Source organism: Ctenopharyngodon idella, chromosome 10, assembly GCF_019924925.1.
Source record: "Ctenopharyngodon idella isolate HZGC_01 chromosome 10, HZGC01, whole genome shotgun sequence".
NCBI lineage: Eukaryota > Metazoa > Chordata > Actinopteri > Cypriniformes > Xenocyprididae > Ctenopharyngodon > Ctenopharyngodon idella.
In genome coordinates, this window is record NC_067229.1 from 32,401,467 (window position 1) to 32,426,335 (window position 24,869).

At 37.3% G+C, this 24,869-nt stretch overlaps 1 protein-coding gene across 1 annotated transcript; it reads right to left on the reverse strand.

The window, feature by feature from the left end:
- Positions 1-65: 65 nt before the first annotated feature.
- LOC127521399 (docking protein 2) lies at positions 66-24,040 on the reverse strand. Its single transcript, XM_051910635.1, has 5 exons — positions 23,770-24,040; positions 21,239-21,535; positions 21,012-21,114; positions 8,250-8,422; positions 66-3,768 (listed from the first exon to the last, which is right to left on the reverse strand). Exons 1-5 carry the CDS (start codon positions 23,827-23,829, stop codon positions 2,866-2,868), a joined length of 1,536 nt encoding a protein of 511 aa, XP_051766595.1. The 5' UTR covers positions 23,830-24,040; the 3' UTR covers positions 66-2,865.
- Between the last annotated feature and the right edge of the window lie 829 nt (positions 24,041-24,869).

The window sequence follows — 24,869 nt, forward strand, 5'->3', positions numbered from 1 at the left end:
AGTTCTGAATGACATGAGCTCTAATTTTAATTACAGTACGTTATTTAGTAATGGAAGATTACTAGTTTTACTTTTTACAAATGCTTTTATTAGCCACCCGATGATTAAATGAACACACACTTTTTCAGTAGAGAATGAAATTAATTAAATTAAGGCTCGCCAAACTGCACAATACACGTCGATCGGTTACAGCAGGCGTCCATCTCAGCGGAGATAGTGACAGACAGCACGAGATGAATGAGGCGCTGTGACATCTTCATACTCAGGCAGGTCGGGATCCCAATCAGTTTCAAGCCGCAGGTCCCTTCGCACAGTTAATTAAATCAGTCTGCAAGAGACAGAACTCCTCCAGTCCAGACCGCAGCCAATGCATGTACCACCAACTGTAATTATTACTGTTCCATTACAGTCAAGCAGATTTCATGAACATTTCACCAGCTAGCAATCAAAGATTTCCTGGAAGAGGGTATTAAGTGGAAAAAACATAATACATGAAGTGGCAGGAGAGGTTTTGTTGTTTTTCACCAAGTAAAGAGCATGGCAAATTCACTAAACCAAGGGTTTTCAACTACAGACCCAACAGGGACCCCCATCCAGGCTCTTGGCCAAAGACACAGCGTATAAAAAGAAGGTATATTTTCTCAGTAAAACTTTATAATAATTTTCATTAAGTATATAAACTAACTTTGCTACATTGTACAATGCCTAAAAATCACTAGTTTGAAAGTTAGAAATTAGTTAATAGTTAGAAATAGTAATGAAGAAATTATATTGTGTGTATATATATATATATATATATATATATATATATATGTCCCTATGTGATGTATATCCAAGTGAAACAGCTTCTGGAATGAGAAAAAAATGTAGGACGGGACTTGATTTTGTCCTCGGGAATTTACTGGATCGTAAGAAGTTGGGCGTTGCTAACTAAATGGAGGCAGATCTGAATGCCAGTTTGCAGTCAGTTGTGGAGGATATTTAGTCCCCTCCGTCGAGACACACGTCATAAAGAAAGTTTGAGGGGGCAGGGGAGGTTAATGTTTTTGATTAAAGATTACGAGTGCACAAAAAATAATAATAATGTGCACGGATAAATCAATCACATCAAAGTATGTTGATATAAATAATATTATCCCATCCTTGGGAAACTACATTCAGCACACAAAGAAGTTCCGCACATGCAGTGGTTAAAACAATGCAGTATTCGTTCGGTACACATGCATACCGAACCAAAAGACCCGCAGCAAAAATTTTCTGTATGAATACGTGTACCATTACACCCCTAATATACACTATATGGACAAAAGTATTGGAACACCTGACCATTATACCAACAGGGACTGTAATTACTAAATACATAGACATTGATATGGAATTGATCCCCCTTTGCAGCTATAACAGCTTTCACTCTTCTGTGAAGGCTTTCCACAAGATTTTGGAGTGTTTCCGTGGGAACTTTTTAGAGCATTTGTGAGGTCAGGCACTGATGTGGGTCGAGAAGGCATGGCTCACAATCTCTGTTCCAGTTCATCCCAAAGGTGGTCTATGGGGTTGAGGTCAGGGCTCTGTGCGGGCCAGTTCTTCCACAACAAACTCATCCAGCCGTGTCTTTATGGACCTTGCTTTGTGCACAGTCATGCCGGAATAGAAAAGAGCCTTCCCCAAACTGTTCCCACAAAGTTGGAAGCATAGCATTGTCCAAAATGTCTGGCATGCTGACACATTAAGATTTCTCTTCACTAGAAATAAGGGGCCTAGCCCAACCCCTGAAAAACAGCCCCATACAATTATCCCTCCTCCACCACAGTTGGGACACTGCCAGAGTCCATTGGCGGCGTGCTTTACACCACTCCATCTGACGCTTGCCATTGTACTTGGTGATGTGAAGCTTGCATGCAGCTGCTCAGCCATGGAAACCCATTCTATGAAGCTCACAGTTTTTGTGCTGATATTAACTCTTTCCCCTCCAGCATATTTTTTTTTTTTTTTTTTTTTTTTTTAGAAGTTGCCAGTCACCGCCAGCATTTTTGATCATTTTCAAAAAAAAACTTCATGGCTCTCAGAATATTTTGTTGTAAGAGTATCTGAACATGTAATATATCAAAAGAATGAACAGAGCCTCTGCATTTAACCCCCCAACATTCTGAACAAAAAGCTGGAAAAATCCTGTTTTTGTCAAAGACTACAACATGCATAAGCAATGGTTTTATCGCTTGTTTCTGCTTCTTTTTTGCCTGTGTTTTGATACAGATATTCTGTACTCTTTCTAAAGATGTGTAATAGCGCCCCCTACCATATAACAGTGAAAACATGGATTGCCGGAAAATTCCGTCAATGGTGGGGAAGCGTTGTCTTATAAATTACATAAAATTCCATCAAAAAAGAGTTAATGCCAGTGGCAGTTTGGAACTCTTCAGCTATGGAATCAGCGAAACGTTGGCGACTTTTATGCACCATGTGCTTCAGCACTCGGTGACCCCACTCTGTGAATTTACATGGTCTCCACTCTGTTAGTTGCTGCTGTTCCTAAATGCTTCCACTTTACAATAATATTGACCGTGGAATATTTAGCAGAGATAAAATTTCATGAAATGACTTATTGCGTAGGTTGAATCCTATCACATTACCACGCTTGAATTCATGGAGCTCTTCAGAACGATCCATTTTTTTTCACAAATGTTTGTAAATGCAGACTGCGTGGCTAGGTGCTTGATTTTATACACCTGTGGCAATGGGTCTGACTGATAAACCTGAATTCAATAATTAAGATAACTGTTCCAAAACCTTTGTCCATATAGTGTATATTCAGCAGGCACAATTCTTATTAATTACCTCCCTTGGTTTTTACTAAGAAATGCCATGTTACATTTGCCTCCCCTTCAAATTCAAATTGTCATAAGTTGAATACATATCATCTGGATTTTGCATGGGGTTGGAGGGGGCAGCCATGGCCTGTGGGCTGTAGAAGAAGTCATGCTCGTCTAGGTGGTCTGCCCCATCATGAGCTCTTTGATTAGCCTCGATGACCTCCTCTGGTTCATCGTACTCAGGACTGACAACCCACTCAGCTCTGGCTTGGACGTCCTGTGGATCTGCATAAATTGGTTCTGCACTGATGTTCTGTAATGCATCATTAATTGCTAATTGCTGGATGGAATCACCCAACAAGTCAGTCAAATCTTCTGCGGTCATCATCTTTTCATGTGCATCCTTTTCCCGGGAAATTGCGAAATCAGACAACTGCGAAATGTCAGCGTTGGTCTTGAAAGAGTCTTGGAGAAATGTAGACTGCTGGAGAGCTTTTTTCAGGTTTTGCCAGTGCATTTTAGAGTCTGTAGGGGAAGTGGCTTTTGGCTGAGCTTTTGACACTGTAGCGTAGACTACTTCCTTATTCTCAAAGTCGGTGTCAATGCTCGTCACTTGACTTTCGCTTTGTAGCTCTATTGCATTCAAAGAAAAGCTCCTCCAAGCAGGGTTGAGCATTTTTGATGGTTTCTGAAGTGCTCTCTGCATCTTGGCCTCAGGTAAAAAGTCAGACGATTGACTCACTATGGCGTCGTCATATGTTTCATCCGTGGCCACGGTTTCTTGAACTCTACTTTGTTCTGCATGGTCAAGGCTGTTCGACTTTGCTGTGGAGGGTCTGGGTAGATTCTGGATGGCTGCACTGACAACATTGAACAGTCTTTCACCCTGATGGGTTGCAAACTCGAAATTTCCCTCGCCGGACTCACATCTGCGACCAGCCTCAAAGGAAAAAGACAGCTGAGGGAAAGAAAAGAGAAGGGAAAGTTATGAAATCTATTTCAGACCAGAGATGTTTATCCATAATCACTCAGGCGTTAATAAAGAAAGGCTGTTTAGCTCCCATGAGAAAAGGCATGCAAATTAAATTCAATATGTTTAAATGAGGAAATTGTTATTAAAAAAAAAAAAAAATCTCACACCTGCACAATGACAACACTAACGCTCTTTTGAAATTAAAAAGTGAAGAAAAATGACATTTAAATCAAAGGATCAATGGCAAGATAAAGGAAAGGAAACATTACAATGGAATATTTGTATTCATGTTGGTTTCATAGTTAAAAAAAAAACTTTTAAACTATTTTCAAGAAACTGTAATTTAATTAAAAATATCATGTGGTATAACCAAGTAAAAACTTTTTCCTTTTACCTTGAATACATGTGCACAAAAGTGTGTAGATATTTTAAATATCACAAATTTAGTTATATATCATTACACTGGTGATATGACATGGTGCCATTTCCTGTTTTAAGGGTTTTTTTTCCTGCATGTTGACTGCACCACTTGTGAAACAGTTTTGTTAAAATATTACATATATACATAGTAAAACAGTAATATTGTGAAATATAATTATAAATTAAAATAACTGTTTTCTACTTTCTACTAATTTATTCCTGTGATGACAAAGTTGAATTTTCAGTAGCCATCACTTCAGTGTCACATGATCTTTCAGAAATCGTTCTTAAAAGTGGTTGTGTTTACGTTTACTCCTATGGTCTACTGTGTTTTTCGAAGCAGATTTAATAAAGACTATTTTTGTTTTTTTACTCCTTTCATTGTGCGCATTACTACTATAACCATATTTGACAACTGTCACTTTTGATCAATTTAATTTTGATCATTTGAATGTATATTTATATATATGTAGTGAGTGTACAGCTTGTATAACAGTGTAAATTTGCTGTCCCCTCAAAATAACTCAACACACAGCCATTAATGTCTAAACCGCTGGCCACAAAAGTGAGTACACCCCTAAGTGAAAATGTCCAAATTGGGCCCAGTTAGCCATTTTCTCTCCCTGGTGTCATGTGACTCGTTAGTGTTACAAGGTCTCAGGTGTGAATGGGGAGCAGGTGTGTTAAATTTGGTGTTATCGCTCTCACTCTCTCATACTGGTCACTGGAAGTTCAACATGGCACCTCATGGCAAAGAACTCTCTGAGGATCTGAAAAAAAGAATTGTTGCTCTACATAAAGATGGTGTAGGCTATAAGAAGATTGCCAAGACCCTGAAACTGAGCTGCAGCACGGTGGCCAAGACCATACAGCGGTTTAACAGGACAGGTTCCACTCAGAACAGGCCTCACCATGGTCGACCAAAGAAGTTGAGTGAATGTGCTCAGCGTCATATCCAGAGGTTGTGTTTGGGAAATAGACGTATGAGTGCTGCCAGCATTGCTGCAGAGGTTGAAGGGGTGGGGGGTCAGCCTGTCAGTGCTCAGACCATACACCGCACACTGCATCAAATTGGTCTGCATGGTTGTCGTCCCAGAAGGAAGCCTCTTCTAGAGATGATGCACAAGAAAGCCCACAAACAATTTGCTGAAGACAAGCAGACTAAGGACATGGATTACTGGAACCATGTCCTGTGGTCTGATGAGACCAAGATAAACTTATTTGGTTCAGATGGTGTCAAGCGTGTGTGGCGGCAACCAGGTGAGGAGTACAAAGACAAGTGTGTCAAGCATGGTGGTGGGAGTGTCATGGTCTGGGGCTGCATGAGTGCTGCCGGCACTGGGGAGCTACAGTTCATTGAGGGGACCATGAATGTCAACATGTACTGTGACATACTGAAGCAGAGCAGGGCAGTATTCCAACATGATAACGACCCCAAACACACCTCCAAGACGACCACTGCCTTGCTAAAGAAGCTGAGGGAAAAGGTGATGGACTGGCCAAGCATGTCTCTAGACCTAAACTCTATTGAGCATCTGTGGGGCATCCTCAAACAGAAGGTGGAGGAGCGCAAGGTCTCTAACATCCACCAGCTCTGAGATGTCGTCATGGAGGAGTGGAAGAGGACTCCAGTGGCAACCTGTGAACTCCATGCCCAAGAGGGTTAAGGCAGTGCTGGAAAATAATGGTGGCCACACAAAATATTGACACTTGGGGCCCAATTTGAACATTTTTACTTAGGGGTGTACTCACTTTTGTGGCCAGCGGTTTAGACATTAATGACTGTGTGTTGAGTTATTTTGAGGGGACAGCAAATTTACACTGTTATACAAGCTGTACACTCACTACTTTACATTGTAGCAAAGTGTCAATTCTTCAGTGTTGTCACATGAAAAGATATAATAAAATATTTACAAAAATGTAAGGGGTGTACTAACTTCTGTTAGATACTATATATATATATATATATATATATATATATATATATATACACAGTGGGTACGGAAAGTATTCAGACCCCCTTAAATTTTTCACTCTTTGTTATATTGCAGCCATTTGCTAAAATCATTTAAGTTCATTTTTTTTCCTCATTAATGTACACACAGCACCCCATATTGACAGAAAAGTATTCAGACCCTTTGCTGTGACACTCATATATTTAACTCAGGTGCTGTCCATTTCTTCTGATCATCCTTGAGATGGTTCTACACCTTCATTTGAGTCCAACTATGTTTGATTATACTGATTGGACTTGATTAGGAAAGCCACACACCTGTCTATATAAGACCTTACAGCTCACAATGCATGTCAGAGCAAATGAGAATCATGAGTTCAAAGGAACTGCCTGAAGAGCTCAGAGACAGAATTGTGGCAAGGCACAGATCTGGCCAAGGTTACAAAAAAATTTCTGCTGCACTTAAGGTTCCTAAGAGCACAGTGGCCTCCATAATCCTTAAATGGAAGACGTTTGGGACGACCAGAACCCTTCCTAGAGCTGGCCGTCCGGCCAAACTGAGCTATCGGGGGAGAAGAGCCTTGGTGAGAGAGGTAAAGAAGAACCCAAAGATCACTGTGGCTGAGCTCCAGAGATGCAGTCGGGAGATGGGAGAAAGTTGTAGAAAGTCAACCATCACTGCAGCCCTCCACCAGTCGGGGCTTTATGGCAGAGTGGCCTGACGGAAGCCTTTCCTCAGTGCAAGACACATGAAAGCCCGCATGGAGGACTCCAAGATGGTGAGAAATAAGATTCTCTGGTCTGATGAGACCAAGATAGAACTTTTTGGCCTTAATTCTAAGCGGTATGTGTGGAGAAAACCAGGCACTGCTCATCACCTGACCAATACAGTCCCAACAGTGAAGCATGGTGGTGGCAGCATCATGCTGTGGGGGTGTTTTTCAGTTGCAGGGACAGGACGACTGGTTGCAATCGAGGGAAAGATGAATGCGGCCAAGTACAGGGATATCCTGGACGAAAACCTTCTCCAGAGTGCTCAGGACCTCAGACTGGGTCGAAGGTTTACCTTCCAACAAGACAATGACCCTAAGCACACAGCTAAAATAACGAAGGAGTGGCTTCACAACAACTCCGTGACTGTTCTTGAATGGCCCAGCCAGAGCCCTGACTTAAACCCAATTGAGCATCTCTGGAGAGACCTAAAAATGGCTGTCCACCAACGTTTACCATCCAACCTGACAGAACTGGAGAGGATCTGCAAGGAGGAATGGCAGAGGATCCCCAAATCCAGGTGTGAAAAGACTCATGGCTGTATTAGATCAAAAGGGTGCTTCTACTAAATACTGAGCAAAGGGTCTGAATACTTAGGACCATGTGATATTTCAGTTTTTCTTTTTTAATAAATCTGCAAAAATGTCAACAATTCTGTGTTTTTCTGTCAATATGGGGTGCTGTGTGTACATTGAGGAAAAAAAATGAACTTAAATGATTTTAGCAAATGGCTGCAATATAACAAAGAGTGAAAAATTTAAGGGGGTCTGAATACTTTCCGTACCCACTGTATATATATATATATATATATATATATATATATATATATATTGTCCCAAAATGGAGTTTGCTAGGGGGGTTAGGGTTACTCGATGTTGCGATCACAACTGATGGACACAGAGTGAGCTGCTACTGGATAAGTATGTGATCCAAGTTGTCTTAAACATGAGACGTGCTTTATATCAAGTGCTTTAAACTAAATCATAAACCTACATGACTTGCCAGTTGTTTAATGTATTTAAGACGCATTTTCCTCAGCACGCAACTTACATCTTACAGTTGTATACTTACTTGTAAATGTTACAAATTCATTCAAGTATTTACATTTTCACATACAGGATTATCCTGTTTGTTTGTTTTTTCCCCTACTGTACCAAAAACAAACCAAGGTATATGTTCCAAATCATATTTTTTGTGTACGTTACACCCCTTAATACATATATATATATATATATATATATATATATAGTTTTTTTCCATAAATTAATAGATAGCACAGCACTATGTCATTGACCACAAATTTAAAGTAATCCCAGCTTACCGTGTCTTGTCCAAACTTTCTTACATAACAGTATGGCCATTTGAAAAGCTCCTTCTTAGTTTTAACGTCCTTCAGGATTAAGCAGTCTGGCAGGGGAGTAAGGATATAGTCCCCATACAGATTGCACCGAATGGCAGCCTCTGTGCCCACTGCTATAACCAGAAAATCTCGAACTGCAAGACAAAAGAAACTTGTAAATGTTAGCACCAAATGAAATCAGGAAAAAAAAAACAAAAAAAAAAAAAAACATTAATATCTTGTCTGGTGCAGTGTGAACAGCCCCTAAAAACACCATGAAATGAGGAACAGTACACAATATTAGTCGTTGTTCACCCTTCCACCCCATGTTTGTTCACCCTTAAAATAAATATATACGTTTAGATGCAGCTTGACGTCATTTATGCCAAACAGCCAAAAAGCCTTTGGTTTTTGCGTCATGTCGTTAATTGTGACAAATGCATGACAAATAGGACTTGTGCTACTTTTATGATACTTTTGTGTTGATTTTATGATAATTCAGTGATTTATGTTATTTTTGAATCTTACAGTATAAATCACCAACTAATTTATTGCATGAAAAAAGAGCTTTGTGAGCATTCTGCTAAACTTTTGTGTTCAACAGAAGAAAGAAAGTTTTTGAAAGAGTTTGGAACATTATAAAGGGTAAGTAAATTACTTTAGATGTTCAATTAAATACTTGCATTCACTCCCACAGTTTCAACTTATGAACTTTTTGTATGTGTGCAAGGACAATATAGCTGAATTACAAGTCACTGAAACGTAGACTTGCACCCGAAGTCAGCAGGGAACACAACCTATTGCTTTTCCTCTGGAGATAGCTTTGAAATTCAAAATTGGATGTCCACAGGAGCAGGAAGAAGTCAGAGAAGGCAGCCCCATCTAAGTTCAGCCTTTGTTCCTTCGGTTGATGTTCACAGCTGTCATTTTCTGAGCCTCTTCCTCCTCGCTCTACATCTTCCAGGATGAAACAAGCTCTCAGACTGTTGGCTTGTTGCCCTGTGAGGCCTCACCCATGACCGTGAATGTCAAATTTACTTGTTTTTCCTGTTCGCTCTCGTTTGCAGTGCTGCTGAGGGAGACTGTTACATGCAGCCGCGCACAGTTCTCATGCTATCTGGAGATACAGGTGACACACGCATCAAGCACGACTCTGTTCACTTGGATGACTCACTGGATACATGCTGTATAGCTAGTGTCAGATTTTAAGCTTCAGATTTAACTGGACGATGAAGAAGAAACATTTTATTTTGTCCTTTGCATGTCTTCTTCATTAGATTGATTAGTAACACTAAAGGCGGGTGCACACTGTGCGATTTTGGCCATGATTTGGTCGTCTGAGACAAATTTTGAGAATCCTAAAAGATCCTATAATCCTAGGCAAAAATCTGTAGTCTTTGATCGCTAGTTTGACATGTTCACAGCCAGCCGATTAATGACCGTTGCGATCAAATTTTACCTCCGACGAAATTCTGGCAGTGTCAGAAGTTTTGGCGCACAGTCCTGCAGTGTGACTTCTCCTACAACAAACGTCAAATTGTGTTTTTTCAAGAGTCCGTGATCAAAATTAACGCTAGAGATGTCTTTGTTAGCCACCATTTCAGTCCCGCGTGTAATGCAGCTCACAGTCATCGAATGTGTGTCGGTTGATGATGTAAACCTCCGGACAAGTTTTCAAGTGCGCGTCCGTTTTTAACGCGTCTTGACTGTCAGACAGTCTGACATAAATGACAGCTGAGATCCCACAGTGTGACATGAGGATCATGTTCGTACAGTCTGACAAGCAACAATCGTAAAGGACTATTATAAATCGCACAGTGTGCACCCAGCTTAACACAGTAGTAAAGGTTTAGATACATCAGCAGATGTTATTCACTAATAATTGTGCATGTATTCTTATTTGTGCAAACAATGTACTTCTGCTGGATTAACAATCATTCAGGTGTATGCATATATTTTGTTTTTACTCCTGTTGTAATGTTATTGAATCATATGTATGATCTGAGTTACTTAAAACTAAACATCATAAATTTAGAAGAAAAAAATAAGCAGGAACTTATTGCCAAACCACAATAACCTCAAAAATACATACACATGCATGTGGTGCATTCGAGTAATGTTGGAAAGATTGTATTTATGAGTTGAACACACATGAACACCAACACAAGGTTGAGTTTCCGAGTTGGGGTTGTGTCAGTGGATGCATCTGTAGTTGAAATATATGGTAAATTTGTTGAAATGTATGAAATTATTTGTTTAGTTTTTTTCCATTTACAGTAAAACTAGCTAAGCTGCATTTGCAAAATACAATAGAATAGCAATTCGGTTTACAACCAGCTAACAAAAATATGTTCTAAGAACATGTTCCCAAGTTATTAAAAAGTTATTAAAAATGTTCTCTGAACGTTCAAAACTTTTTTTATTTCTCTTGGTTATACGAATGTTAAGGGAACATTCTATTTTATAATTTTGCAAACATTATGGGAACGTTACTTTTGAATGTTCTCTGATCATTCTGAAACAAGTAGTAATTTCTTTAATAAAACGTTAGACGAACTGAAACAAAAAAAGTTCCAGAACAATGTATAAATAACGTTTTGTGCTAACGTTTTGAGAACATTATTAAAGACCAGATAACTTTGAACAAAAATTCTGTCAATGTTACTGGAAGAATGTTTGTTCATAACTTTGAGAGAGTCTTGCCATAACGTTAGCCAAAGTTCTGAGAACGTTCCCTGTTAGCTGGGCAGTGTCTTAAACCTGTTCACATGAGAAAACAATGATTTCGTATGAATTTATATGGAAATTTACTTTTTATGTATTGTATGTAATGTAAGTTTCCTTTTTTTTTTTTTTTTAAGCATGAAAGTTCACCCCCTAAACATGACAGTCAGTGTGGCGTAAGCAGATACGTACCAAAACATAAAAATTTATACAAATTAGGTGTTTGTTTTTTTTTTTGTAGAAAAGGTACATTGCCATCTTTGTCCAACCAAAGTGATCTGAACGCACCTGATCGTAAATCCCAACTCGTAAATACGAACTTTTCATTAAGACTTGCATGCACCAATTGTAGAAAACGAAATCCGACCATTGGCTCTGTTTGAAAACCTAGTGAGCTGACTACATAAACAACATTTAAAGACATCTCAGCTGTGTTCCTGACACACACACACACACACACACACAAAATGTTACAAAATATAAAACACCTAATTTTGGCCAAATTCAGCATTGCATATATCCTTTGTAGAGAAGGCAATCCCATAATGCCTTTTTTACAGACAAAATCCATCCAAAATGGAGGACAAACTGAGATAAATGTTGATTACCAATATACTTCATTCAGTAAAATAGTTAAGTCTAATTAAAACTAACTATTTCGCTCAACATTTGCAACTTGCTAACCAATTAAAATCAATTGTGAACTAAGTCTCTCATACAATTTGGGTGACAAGCACAATTTGTATAATGTGACATTTCGAATCTGTCACTTTTGAGGCTCCATTACATTTAAGTGTCTATGTAGGCAGCAACGCAGCACACTAGGTTCTGAAATAGAGCTATTGTCTCTTTATTGTACGCCACCATCATTCACTTGAACGCCCTTGACTTTTAATAAGGCTGTTGTCAAGGAGTTTTGTTTAGGTGTCTAAGTTGTCAATTTTGGGGGGGTGGGAGATCATGCAAACATTTTGTTTTTATCATGTTTTCCTGATTTGATTTGTGCTCTGGTGCAAAGCAGGACTTGACAATTACTTTTATGTGTTCATTTATGGTAAATTGACTCCCGGTGCTCATCTTGATTTCAAGGGTGTTTGATGAGATCTGCCAAGTGTTAATCAGCCTCTGATTGTTGGGTCACTGATTAAAAAGAGTCTTAATACCCCTGTTCATCAGCATATTACGCAGATCAGAAGAGACGATACATTAATTAGCCATAAATTTTGTTACGGTAGCGTAATTGTGCATATGTATATATTTATTTTTACATGCCTTAAGTGTCATCTGTTTGCTAATTTCAAACATCACAAACAATGCATGATCAAAAAAATTTTTGCCACTAATTGGTTGGTTGTCTGTTCATGTTCTACGCTTTACACCCACAGCGGTATCAAAGGCACAGTCAAACCACAGCAGCACATACGATATTATTAGAGACCACCACAATGTCAGTGTGAAGTTCACCTCAATGTGAAACTGTAACACCTGCATAAATAAGATTCAGAGACTGCAGCAGCGGATTCAGTGGATGAGTCGGGGGCTTCCCGGGAAGGAAAGGCACGATAAATGCGATCCCAGCTGCGAGCTGTTGATACTATCTTGATTCAAAAAAACAATAGAACATACAGTGAAAAACATACCACTTCCTTCCTATCTGGCCCATGGGTGTTGCATCTATCAGCTAAACATATACAACAGGAACTATAATAACTAGGTTTGCTGACCCAAAACACACTGTTTGTCTTTAGAAATCTATCTTCATCTGACGCCACTAATCTTGTCAGTTTTGCTATGTTCAGAAAATTATACTACCATACTTCTCTTACTATTGCAGTGCAGTGTGCGGTATAAAAGTGTGCAAAGTATGCAAATGTTCTGTATGCACTGAAATCTCAAGTGACCTTGAGATGCAATGCATCTAACATTTTTCAGACATACAGTCAAAGCAAAATTTATTCAGACACCTTAAACATTTCATTCATTATTACAGTTTATTCACTATAGTGAATAATGGTAGTAAAATATGACAAGATCTCAGAGTTAAACTGTGTCAGAAAAAAATTAATTATGTCAGATAACATGGTCAGGTCAAAGTTTCTGAATAATTTTTGGTCCCAAATTATTATCAATTTTACTGGTAGTCCACTGTATGAAGAACTTCTGGGTATATGTCACAGTTTACTTTATTTTGCTATCCTCACTTACATAAATGAACTATAGTGTCCTGCACCCACTAGTAAAAATATATCAAAAATTATATCTAATGTCTGAATCATTTTTGGTTTGACTGTATATATATATATATATATATATATATATATATATATGAAGACTTCAGATGCAAAAGCCTCTAAGTGCCATCTGAAATTTTCTAAATGAGCATTTTTATCAAGCTCGTATGTTTATGTTCAGTTATTTCACTTTAAAGGCAATGAAAATTACCTATTAATTGCCATTAAAGTGAAATTACTGAACCTAAACATACAAGCTTGATAAAAATGCTCATTTTAGAAGAAAATTTCAGATGGCACTTAGAGGCTTTTGCATCTGAAGTCTTCATATATATATATATATATATATATATATATATATAGTAACATTACAAATTATTTTTACTGTCACTTTTTATGCATTAAATTGCATCCTTGCAGAATAAAAATATTAAAATATTAATTTATTTTTATTTTAAACAGTAGTTTGAACAGTGTAGATGATAGATAGGTAGACAGGTAGACAGATAGATAGATAGACAGACAGACAGACAGACAGACAGATAGATAGATAGATAGATAGATAGATAGATAGATAGATAGATATTCATCTTTTTATATTATATTTCATATATATAAATTAATAATATGTTGCTTTGCTTACACTGTTAATCATGCGACCTTCAAAACCAGTGACATAAACACATGGAAACATTCAAAGACTGGTCAAATAAATAATAATAAATCACTGATGTTGTTTAATGTAAACATGAAGATGGATGCCTGCCTGTTTGTCTCTCTGATTATGTGAATGTCACTCCCTCATGGAGGCAATTGAACATGTTTAGTTTCCACCTGCTCCCAGGTTTTTTTCTGTGATGTCGAGCTTCTATACAAAACATCATGCACCACCCACAATCTACTGACTTGAAACAGTTCTGCTCATCCAATCAGGGGGTGGTTGCAATCCAATTATTCTTAAACTGCAGCGAATTTGACCTCTAGCATCTTTAAACTTACCATCACTTTGAGTTTCAGAGACTGGCAGCTAGATGGTGAAGCATTTCAGGTCATCTTGACAACTAGATTGAGATCTTTTCCATACAAAGATGTCTTAATTTGTACAGTTTATATGAATAATATCCATTTTGTAAAATGTACATCAGAGAAAATGAAATATAAGAGACATTAAGAGACAGTTAAGAGAAGGATGATGAACATAATCACTTCATGTTCTGCCAAGTCTAGCAATTTGCTCATAATTAAAAGCTATTTGCTCAGTCCTCAACCAAGGACACTGGAAATTGAGACTATATGTTCAAAATAGCATACTAGTATAATACTCTTTTTATTTCTGGCAAATATAGTGTAAAGTATGTAAATGTTATGAATGAAAAGAATATGATAAAGGCCTAAATGTGTAGTATGCAACTGAGGATGCCATGTGGGATACTGCATCCCATAATGCAATGCATCTGACATGACGTCACATTTTCAGTAGTTGAGTCAGAACCATTAAGAAAACTTACAACCCCAAACTTTTGAATGGTATATATATATATATATATATATATATATATATATATATAGTTGCAAGAAAAAGTATGTGAACCACTTGCAGAATCTGTGAAAATGTGAATAATTTTAACAAAATAAGAGAGATCATACAAAATGCATGTTATTTTTTATTTAGTACTGTCCTGAGTAAGATATTTTACATAAAAGATGTTTACATATAATCAATAAGACAAAAAAATTGCTGAATTTATTAAAATGACCCAGTTCAAAGGTATGTGAACCCTTGATTCTTAATACTGTGTGTGGTTAGCTGGATGATCTACGACTGTTTTTTGTTTTGTGATGGTTGTTCATGAGTCCCTTGTTTGTCCTGAGCAGTTAAACTGAGCTCTGTTCTTCAGAAAAATCCTCCAGGTCCTGCAGATTCTTCAGTTTTCGAGGATTTTTTGATTATTTGAACCCTTTACAGCAGTGGCTGTATGATTTTGAGATCCTTCTTTTCACACTGAGGACAACTAAGGGACTCAAACACAACTAATAAAAAAGTTTCAAACATTCACTGATGCTCCAGAAGGAAACACAATGCATTAATAGCCAGGGGGTGAAAATGAATTTGAAAATCAAGGTAAATTGTACTTAATTTGTCTTCTGGGAAACATGTAAGTATCTTCTGTTGCATCTGAAGGGCAGTACTAAATGAAAAAAAAAAATTATATTTAAATGAAATAAGAAAAATTTGTACATCTTCATCCTGTTCAAAAGTTTTTACCCCCTGACTCTTAATGCATTGTGTTTCCTTCTGGAGCATCAGTGAATGTTTGAACCTTTTTTTATTAGTTGTGTTTGAGTCCCTCAATTGTCCTCAGTGTGAAAAGATGGATCTCAAAATCATTCAGTCACTGCTGTAAAGGGTTCAAACATGCAAAAAATCCTTGAAAACGGAAGAATCTGCAGGACCTGGAGGATATTTCTGAAGAACAGAGTTCAGTTTAACTGCTCAGGACAAACAAGGGACTCATGAACAACCATCACAAAACAAAAAACAGTCGTAGATCATCCAGGTAACCACACACAGTATTAAGAATCAAGGGTTCACATACCTTTGAACTGGGTCATTTTAATAAATTCAGCTATTTTTTTGTCTTGTTGATTATATGTAAACATCATTTATGTAAAATATCTTACTCAGGACAGTACTAAATAAAAAATAACATGCATTTTGTATGATCTCTCTTATTTTGTTAAATTATTCACATTTTCACAGATTCTGTATATACAGTATATATATATATATACACACATACAACGCTCAGCGTAAATGAGTACACCCCCTTTGAAAAGTAACATTTTGAACAATATCTCAATAAACACAAAAATAATTTCCAAAATGTTGACAAGACTAAGTTTGATATAACATCTGTTTAACTTATAACATGAAAGTAAGGTTAATAATATAACTTAGATTACACATTTTTCAGTTTTACTCAAATTAGGGTGATGCAAAAATGAGTACACCCCACAACAAAAACTACTACATCTAGAACATCTATCTTTTTCCATTCTTCAAGAATGACCTCTTTTAGAGACTGGACGCTGGATGGAGAGTGATGCTCAACTTGTCTCTTCAGAATTCCCCATAGGTTTTCGATTAGGTTCAGATCAGGAGCCACTGAATCACTTTCACCCTGTTCTTCTTCAGAAATCCAGCAGTGGCCTTAGATGTGTGTTTAGGATCATTGTCATGGTGGAAAAGTGCACGACGACCAAGGGCACGGAGTGATGGTAGCATCTTCTCTTTCAGTATAGAGCAGTACATCTGTGAATTCACGATGCCATCAATGAAATTAAGCTCCCTGACACCAGCAGCACTCATGCAGCCCCACATTAGGACACTGCCACCACCATGTTTCACTGTAGGCACCATGCATTTTTCTTTGTATTCCTCACCTTTGCGACGCCATACAGTTTTGAAGCCATCAGTTCCAAAAACATTTATCTTGGTCTCATCACTCCAGAGTATAGAGTCCCAGTAGTCTTCATCTTTGTCAGCATGGGCCCTGGCAAACTTTTTTGTGCCTGGGCTTTAGGAGAGGCTTCTTTCGTGGACAGCACCCATGCATGCCATTCCTCTGCAGTGTACGCCGTATTGTGTCACAGGAAATAGTCACCCCAGTTTGGCTTTCTACTTCTTTAGATAACTGCAGTGAACTTGCATGCCGATTTTCTTCAACCCTTCTCATCAGTCGAGGTGTTAACTTCCGTGGATGACCTGGACGTCTCTGCGAGATGATTGCAGTTCCATTTTTTTTTAAATTTTTGTACCACTTTTGCTACAGTATTCTGACTGATAAGTAAAGCTTTGCTGTTCTTCTTGTAGCCTTCACCTTTCTGGTGTAAAGAAATTATTTTCTTTCTCAGGTCTTGTGACATTTCTCTTCCATGTGGTGCCATTGCTGACAGCATGAAATGGGAAGGGTTTTTAACACCCTTTTATAGTCAACTCTCTGCTGGACACCTGTGTAATGAATAATTAGACTCACCTGTGGTTGAATTCTTGTTAAATTAGACATTTGTAGTCTAAAATTTAGCTTTGCTCCAGAGACTTTCAGTGGGGTGTACTCATTTTTGCATCACCCTAATTTGAGTAAAACTGAAAAAAAAAAAAAAATATATATATATATATATATATACACACATATACATATTTTTTTCCCTCTTCTTATTTGTCAAGGGAGAAGTCAATACTTAAAGAACTGTTTTATATAATGGCATGGCGTACAGGAAAATGAAGAAGTGATGCGTCACTCCCCCCCTCCCCCCTTAGATGAAAATAGAAACATCTTGAAGTTCATGAAGTACAGTCAAACAAGTTTCATCCACCCCTCTTCCCCATTTCCTCGCTCTCTCTCCTCTCCTTTATGTCATTCTGTCTACATGTGCTGCTCTAGAAACTTGCACAACGAAACCTAGACAGAGCCCTCATGACAGTCTGGGATCTTTTACCTGAAGTGATAAAACGGAAGTTAGAGTTATTTTGCACCAACTGCTCTTCTGGCCCAAAAATAAGTCAGAAATTATGTCAGGCAGTGACACCCACACACACTCACACACACACACACACAATGCCCGTGCAAAAGTCACAGGTTGTACAATGCTAGCACTTGTTGGTGGTTTAGACAATTGCTAGGTTGTTGTTGGTGTTTTGCTAGCTACTTGTTCACCAATCAACATAACCCTCTTTCAAAGTAACTTTTTGGGCTGTTTTACTGTCCACCAGGGGAAAATCACAACTCCAGTTGCTTTTCATTTATGTCTGGGATAAGTTACACACCAAAATCTTAGTAATAGTGCCAGTGATGCTTGCCTTAGCGAGCACCACAAAAGAAGTGTCCTGTTGTCAATGATACTCAGGGACCAATAGAAATCTTGAACAAGATGAAAAGGAAGAAGCAGGAAGTCAATAAGAAGTAGCCTTGGGTGAATTTGAGGACAGCTTGCATCCCTCTGCTTCATTTCATTTGTCGTCTCCTCTGAATGAGCGCACTCTATACATACACCTGAAAACAGTGTCCCCTCTTTCCTGTCCTTTAATGGAATCAAGGTTGGCCACCTGTGGCCCAAATGGGCAATTTGACTCAGGCCTGAGGTTTCGCTTGAAAAAGAGGCTGTTCGTCCTTGCAATAGGACAAACTAAAATAGATTTTCTCTCTTCTCTCTGTTCCTCCAACATCACTAATATTATGTGTTAGGGTGAGCTGCAGTAAAGTAGTATCTAGCTATATGAAATAGCTAATAGACTAAGATAATTATTGCGTAATAAAACATTAATATTGTTTGTTTTAAGAAAAAAAATCTTTCTAAATACAAAAAACATGCAAAAATAATTTAAAGTGCCCCTATTATGCTTTTTCGAATATTATCTTTCAAGTAGTGTGTAATACAGTGGTTTGTGAATGTAGTGTGGGCACCCACTTGCAGAAACATAAATCGGCGCCTATGGTTCGTATCAATGTGTATCAAGCGCTGAGAAAGATTTCGGAACTGAAATTCATATATGGTAATGGGCATTTTGTGCTGTGTTCATGCCATGTCATAATTACCGTAATTTTGAGATGAAAACACGTGGCATTCTACTCGGAACTGTTCACCTCCTCTCACTTATAATTATGCCTTTCCATGGCAACACTATCAACGCCTAAATGAATCTGCAGCAGACAGGTGGTACAAGTCAGAGCTTTCAGAAAATGCCCATTTACAAGCTGTAATTACGAGTTCTCTGAGGACGTGAACACATTTTACAAGTTGGAATCTTGTAATTACGACATGGCCTGAGCACACCTTATGGGTTCTGACACACATTGTACGCGGTAGACCAATCACAACAGACAGGTCCATCAGACCAATCAGAGTAAAGTAGGCTCTTAGAAAAGAGAGGTTTATAGTGAATGAATCCTTTATCGAACCGTTTCAGACACTGTGAGAAAAGCAGTAATGCTGCAGTGCTTTTTATGACAAAAGTGTTTTTTGATCTTGTATGTATGTAAACCTGTTGTAGGAGAACTCCAAAACAATGATGAATCACCCTCACCCATCATGTCCATTAACCATGCATTACAGTATCAATTAAAATAAATAAATAAATAAATATTCCAAGTTCCAAGTAAAAAAAAAAAAAAACTTTTTAAACATATACAAGTTATTTCTTAATGCATGAAAGGGTTAAACTGAGCAAGTTTACGGTTGGGTTTGCAGTATCTTAGGGTCATCATAAGTCATAAGTGTTTTCTCAACATTTCATATCTAATCAGCAGTGTTGGGGGTAACGCAATACAATTAACTTGAGTTACGTAATCAGATTACTTTTTTCAAGTAACTAGTAAAGTAACGCATTACTTTTTCAATTTACAACAAAATATCTAAGTTACTTTTTCACATTTATTGACTAGCAGCTCTCCTTTCCCCATGTTGAGAGAAATAAAGAGCAGAGGTGTTGTGTGGGCTGTGTGAACATGATGGTTATTGTAGTTCTAGACTAAATGTGAACATGCATTTACTCATCTCACTTGGATGAAAACATTCAGTATTCCTTAAAATGAATAAAAACAGTGAAATGCAAACTCAGGTTTTTTTACGCAAACCTGTAATAATTAACTATATTAAATTAAACAAATATACTTTATGTATTTAATCTCACTTTAGTAACCAATGTCTTTGCAGCTGACCTTCAAAGATCTGATTTAACCATAATGATAAGCAAAAATTATGTTAGATTAGATTTAGAAATAATGTTGAACTTCCTTCTCCTGTATCCTATTCTTCTTTAATTCAGAATGGCAGCACAGCTGAAAGTTTTGAGCTGTGTTCTCTACTGTACAGGCGTGAATATGCATTTCCTTCAGTCTGAGGTTTATTCATTTCACTTTTGGTGTGAAAGGGCCTTAACATTTGCCAAAAATAGAACTTTTTTTGTTGTTATTAAAAAACAAACAAGAAAGCCCAACGCAGGTGAGAAAAAGTAACGCAAAATTAATGTAATGCATTGCTTTTCATAAAAAGTAACGTGATCTGTTACTTTTTTAGGGAGTAATGCAATATTGTAATGCATTACTTTAAAAGTAACTTTCCCCAACACTGCTTATCTTCTGACAAACACATTAAAAAATACAAAATAATTTAGTTTCATATTTACATGCAATGCAGGGATTTCCCAAATTTTTGGTCAGCTGAACCTTTTTGACCTAATATATTTACTTGAAGTAAGCCCATAGATTTTAAGTTAATAAGTTAAGTCAATAATAATAATAATAAATAATAATAAAATGAAGTTCACGGTTCTCTGGTGTTGGTTAATGGTCACATGACATGCAGGTAGACAATGTTTTTTTTTATGATTTAACTACTTAATAGCTTTTCATTAAACCCTGACATAATGTAATATAAAAAGCACTTCATGTTGTTAATAACAAAGAATGGAATATATTTTCTCTCTGTATTTTTATATCAATATGGTACAAGATTATTCTATTCAAATCAATATAATAAGCAAGTTAGGTCAAATCTAAAAAGTAATCTAAAAGTAGTCAAAATACATGACTTTAAATGAGTAATCTAGATTACATTACTAACTACAATTTTTGGCATGTAATTTGTAATCAGTAACTGACTACAATTTGTGCTACAAGTTATCTACCTAGCACTGGTTAAAGGTGGTAGATGAATTGTAAAGAAGAGGGTGATTTTATAGTCATTTATTACTTCTATGTTGGTTGTTAGGAGACATGAACTGGCTTACCGCTCTCTGCCGTGTCATAGATTGAGTTTTCCTGCATTTCTCTGCTTACAGGTTCAGAATAGTAGCAACTCTCTCTCTGTATTCTTTGTTCAGCCTCGATGTTCTAAAAAGCATTAAGAGGATTTAAAGTGTGACATCTGTATCTGAAAGTGTCCATTATGTGTTACGAGCAATTAGAAAAACGCTCATCATCATTATGTGCTGTGATTTGATGCCACTCAACCTACAGGGAACGCCAGCTCGCACAGACTCCTGATCCAGCCCTTCACCTCTGAATGGAGGGCAGCGAAGACGTAAAGTTTGTCTGAGGTCTCGAGAAGAAAGGCGGCGCAGTCTTTGGGGCAGTCAGCCATCTCGTTCTCTGATATACGGATGCATTCTCGCAGCCGGATCACCTGTTTGTAGTCGGGTTTGCGTTTGTTGGAGCCCTGTTTGATGGAGGAGTATTTGTGCTCGTACACCTCCAGCCGTGCGATGCTGCGTCTGCCCTCGGCTGCCACCACACACCACACCTTCTTCCATCGCTGAAGAGGACACACACACATTATAGTCTGTTATATGCTCAGTTAGTGCTATTTGAATACATAGCCTGTATATACATTAAAGCAGTGGTTCTCAACTCGTTTGGCCATGGTCATTAAGCCATGACCCAAATTTTTTGAAATTTGAACCAAGCAAATTTATTTATCAAAAATGGTTCACTCACACACACACAAATATATATGGTAAGGCTATTAAATAGCAGTCCTAAATAAATAAAATATTATTTGCAAAGAGTTTAAATGGACTAGGCTACTCCCCCCCTGCTTTTGAGTAATTTCTTTATAATTCATTTCCTCATTTGCGAACGCAGTTGAAGAGCGTGCGCTATGAGCACATCTGACAGTACTGTAAAGTTTATTTTTCTGAGGTGAGAGGCTTTTTATTTAGAAACAAGTTACGAAAATAATGTTAGAATAATGACACTAACATATAGACTGGAAACATCTCACCTAACATAAGATACAGAATCATGCAACAGGTTTTTCTCAGGTACAGTTTACTTAAAGGTGCAATATGTAAAATTTTCTGTCTGCTAGAGGTCCCTAGAGGCCTATTCAAAACAAAGGCATAGCTTGATGATGCTAAGTTTGAGCGCGGAATCTTGGGACATGTGGTCTTCAACTCACAGCCGGTGGAATATAATCAGGATAGGACTCGGACAGAAATCATGTTCATGGATGCGATTATTAACGTTACTGTAGTATGAAGCAGAGCAGGACCAAGTGTTGTGGGAGCTGAACGAGGCCGATGGAGCGATTGCGCAACACAAGCCGCGAGCAGCGAAATTTTTATTATGCCACAGCCGCCGGCACTGCTTCAGCTTTTCTTTCTATAAATATATCAAAACAGTTGTTCCCTTGTCTATTAAAACATGTAAATATTAAAGCGTCTTTGGTGTTTCCATGGTTTCTACAAAATAAAACTGGAAACCGAGGGTAACGCGGGTATGATGCAATTGACAGGCGACTCCTCACACGTCCCGGAGCCTTGGTTAATATTACAATTTTCTCAAGATTTACAAATAGTTGGAAACATTTGGGATATTGCAAGTACTCAAGTGAACAAAATATATAACACTGGCCTAGTGGTTTTTGGATATTTTACTGCAAAATTCTTACATATTGCACCTTTAAACTGCGTCTGACAGAGGAGTCAACAACTGACACGCATGTCTTTCAGAATAAAAGTCTTGCATCAGAAAAAAACATTTAGAACAATTCTAAACGTTTTCTGTTGTGGTTGTTTCTTTGACTACACACTCCGCAACCCACTCAAAACGGTCTTGCGACCCACTTTTGGGTCGCAAAACACCAGTTGAAAAACACTGCACTAAGGTCATAAATGTTGTTGCAATACATATATCAAATATGTCAAACCAATATGTAGCCTTTTTATTTTAAAGAAATAAGGCACAAAAACACTTTCAATCAAAACATTTCTGTAAAGATTTAAAATTATAAAGATGTAAAGTGTTTGATTTCACTGATGATTAGCTATTAGGATGAACTACAGTTTATAAAATATTTTAATAATTTCTCTCTCTTTCTTAGTTAGTGATTATGATGAACTACAGTTGTTGTACAGGCACTAAAATCACTTAGCCTACATAATGTAATTCACATTCATATTTGTCATATAGATATATTCTCTCTTTTACTACCTTTCAAAAGTTTGGGGTCAGTAAAAAAAAAAAAAAAAAAAAAAAACGTTTTTGAAAGAAGTCTCTTACGGTGACCAAGGCTGCATTTATTTGATCAAAAATACAGTAAAACAGTAATATTGTGAATATTATTACAATTTAAAATAACTGTTCTCTTTTAATAAATGCCATTTATTCATGTGATGGTAAATCTGAATTTTTAGTATAGTTAGTACTCCAGTTTTCAGTTATCTTTCAGAAATCATTCTAATATAGTTCATTTGCTGCTCAAGAAACATTTTTTATTATTATCAATGTTGAAAACAACTGTGCTCTTATATATATATATATATATATATATATATATATATATATATATATATATATATGTGTATGTATATTGGTTAATGGGGTCAATTTTGTGCGCTTGTACTCTGCCAGTATGAGTGGCCGCAGTTCTTTGCAGCGTTCAGTCTGCCGATGCATGCTGAATCCAAAGCCATTCAAGAGTGTGAAAATGATTTTGTCATTAGTTTACCTTGTTTTACAGCTCTGAAAGGACACTGAGAGTCTCACCTTGCCGAAGCGCTGCTGATGAAAATAAAGCGTCCCTTTTCTCCTGATGTCCTCCTCCATGGTTCTTCAGCTGGCCTTTATCTGGTTTTTCTCTCCTCCCTCTCGCTTTCTTCAGTTTCCCTTGATTCCCCTTTGCTTTTAAACTGTTTGAATGAGATGCATTGCTGAGAATTGCGGACTGACCTTAGGTACATTGTCAGTCTTACTTCCTGTCTATGCAGTCTAAATCAGTCACTTGGAGAAGTTAGATGAGTGGGCGTGTGTCTGTATGGCTGTGGTAGGGTTGGTTTCCTACTCATATGATTCTTCCTGTTTGACACTATTTAGAGCTGAAGACTGTTTATCTTCTGTAAAAAGTGTGAAAACATTTAACATCATACATCATCACATCAGAATCAATCACAGGATCACAGGAATGGTTTACTTTTCCTCACATCTTACAACAGTACTATAACAGTAAATACTACATGCAAAGATCTGCATTATTACAATTCCAACAATGTCAGTCCAAATAGATTAACATGATCTGCAAATTTTTTTATATATAATTTTCTTCTAATCTAAAAATGTATTGCACATACAGAGTATTTATGTACATGAATTGTGCATGATATTATTCTCACCTCAAGTCATGTGAAAATAACACTCAGGAAACTGGCCAGAGGATGTTAAATTAACACAAGGCTTCTTGCCATAGGCCTACATAGTCTGATCATGTATCTAGAGTGCCCCTTTGTGACCATTGCGGGCTATTACAGCACATTCACAAGCATTACATCACAAACAGGCTCTCATATGTAAAGTACACATTTTGTTTAGAATCTTCTTTTTTTCTTAGTTTTCTGAGAAATGTACATTTGTTTAGTATCAGAACTAAATTAATACAGTGTGTTTTGAAAGGGGGCCATATTTTCAGCTGACACTATCACTCTGGGCAAAGGCCATCTTTGGTCATGCGACAGCCAGTTTAGTCACAACTATGGAAGGTTTTCTGAGAAACTTCTGAGAAACATATCCTGTGGTGTAACATATGGGTTACTATAGTTAACTAAAACTAAAACCATAAAAGATAGCATTTTCATTACTTGAAATATATATTT

Excerpts from the sequence above, each read along its gene's own strand:
- LOC127521399 (XM_051910635.1), bottom strand. The coding sequence starts at position 23,829 with ATGGAGGAGGACATCAGGAGAAAAGGGACGCTTTATTTTCATCAGCAG. Across the intron at positions 21,115-21,238 it reads TGTGCGAGCTGGCGTTCCCT|AACATCGAGGCTGAACAAAG; the intron begins GTAGGTTGAGTG and ends AATGCTTTTTAG. Across the intron at positions 3,769-8,249 it reads GAAAGTTTGGACAAGACACG|CTGTCTTTTTCCTTTGAGGC; the intron begins GTAAGCTGGGAT and ends TCTTTCCCTCAG.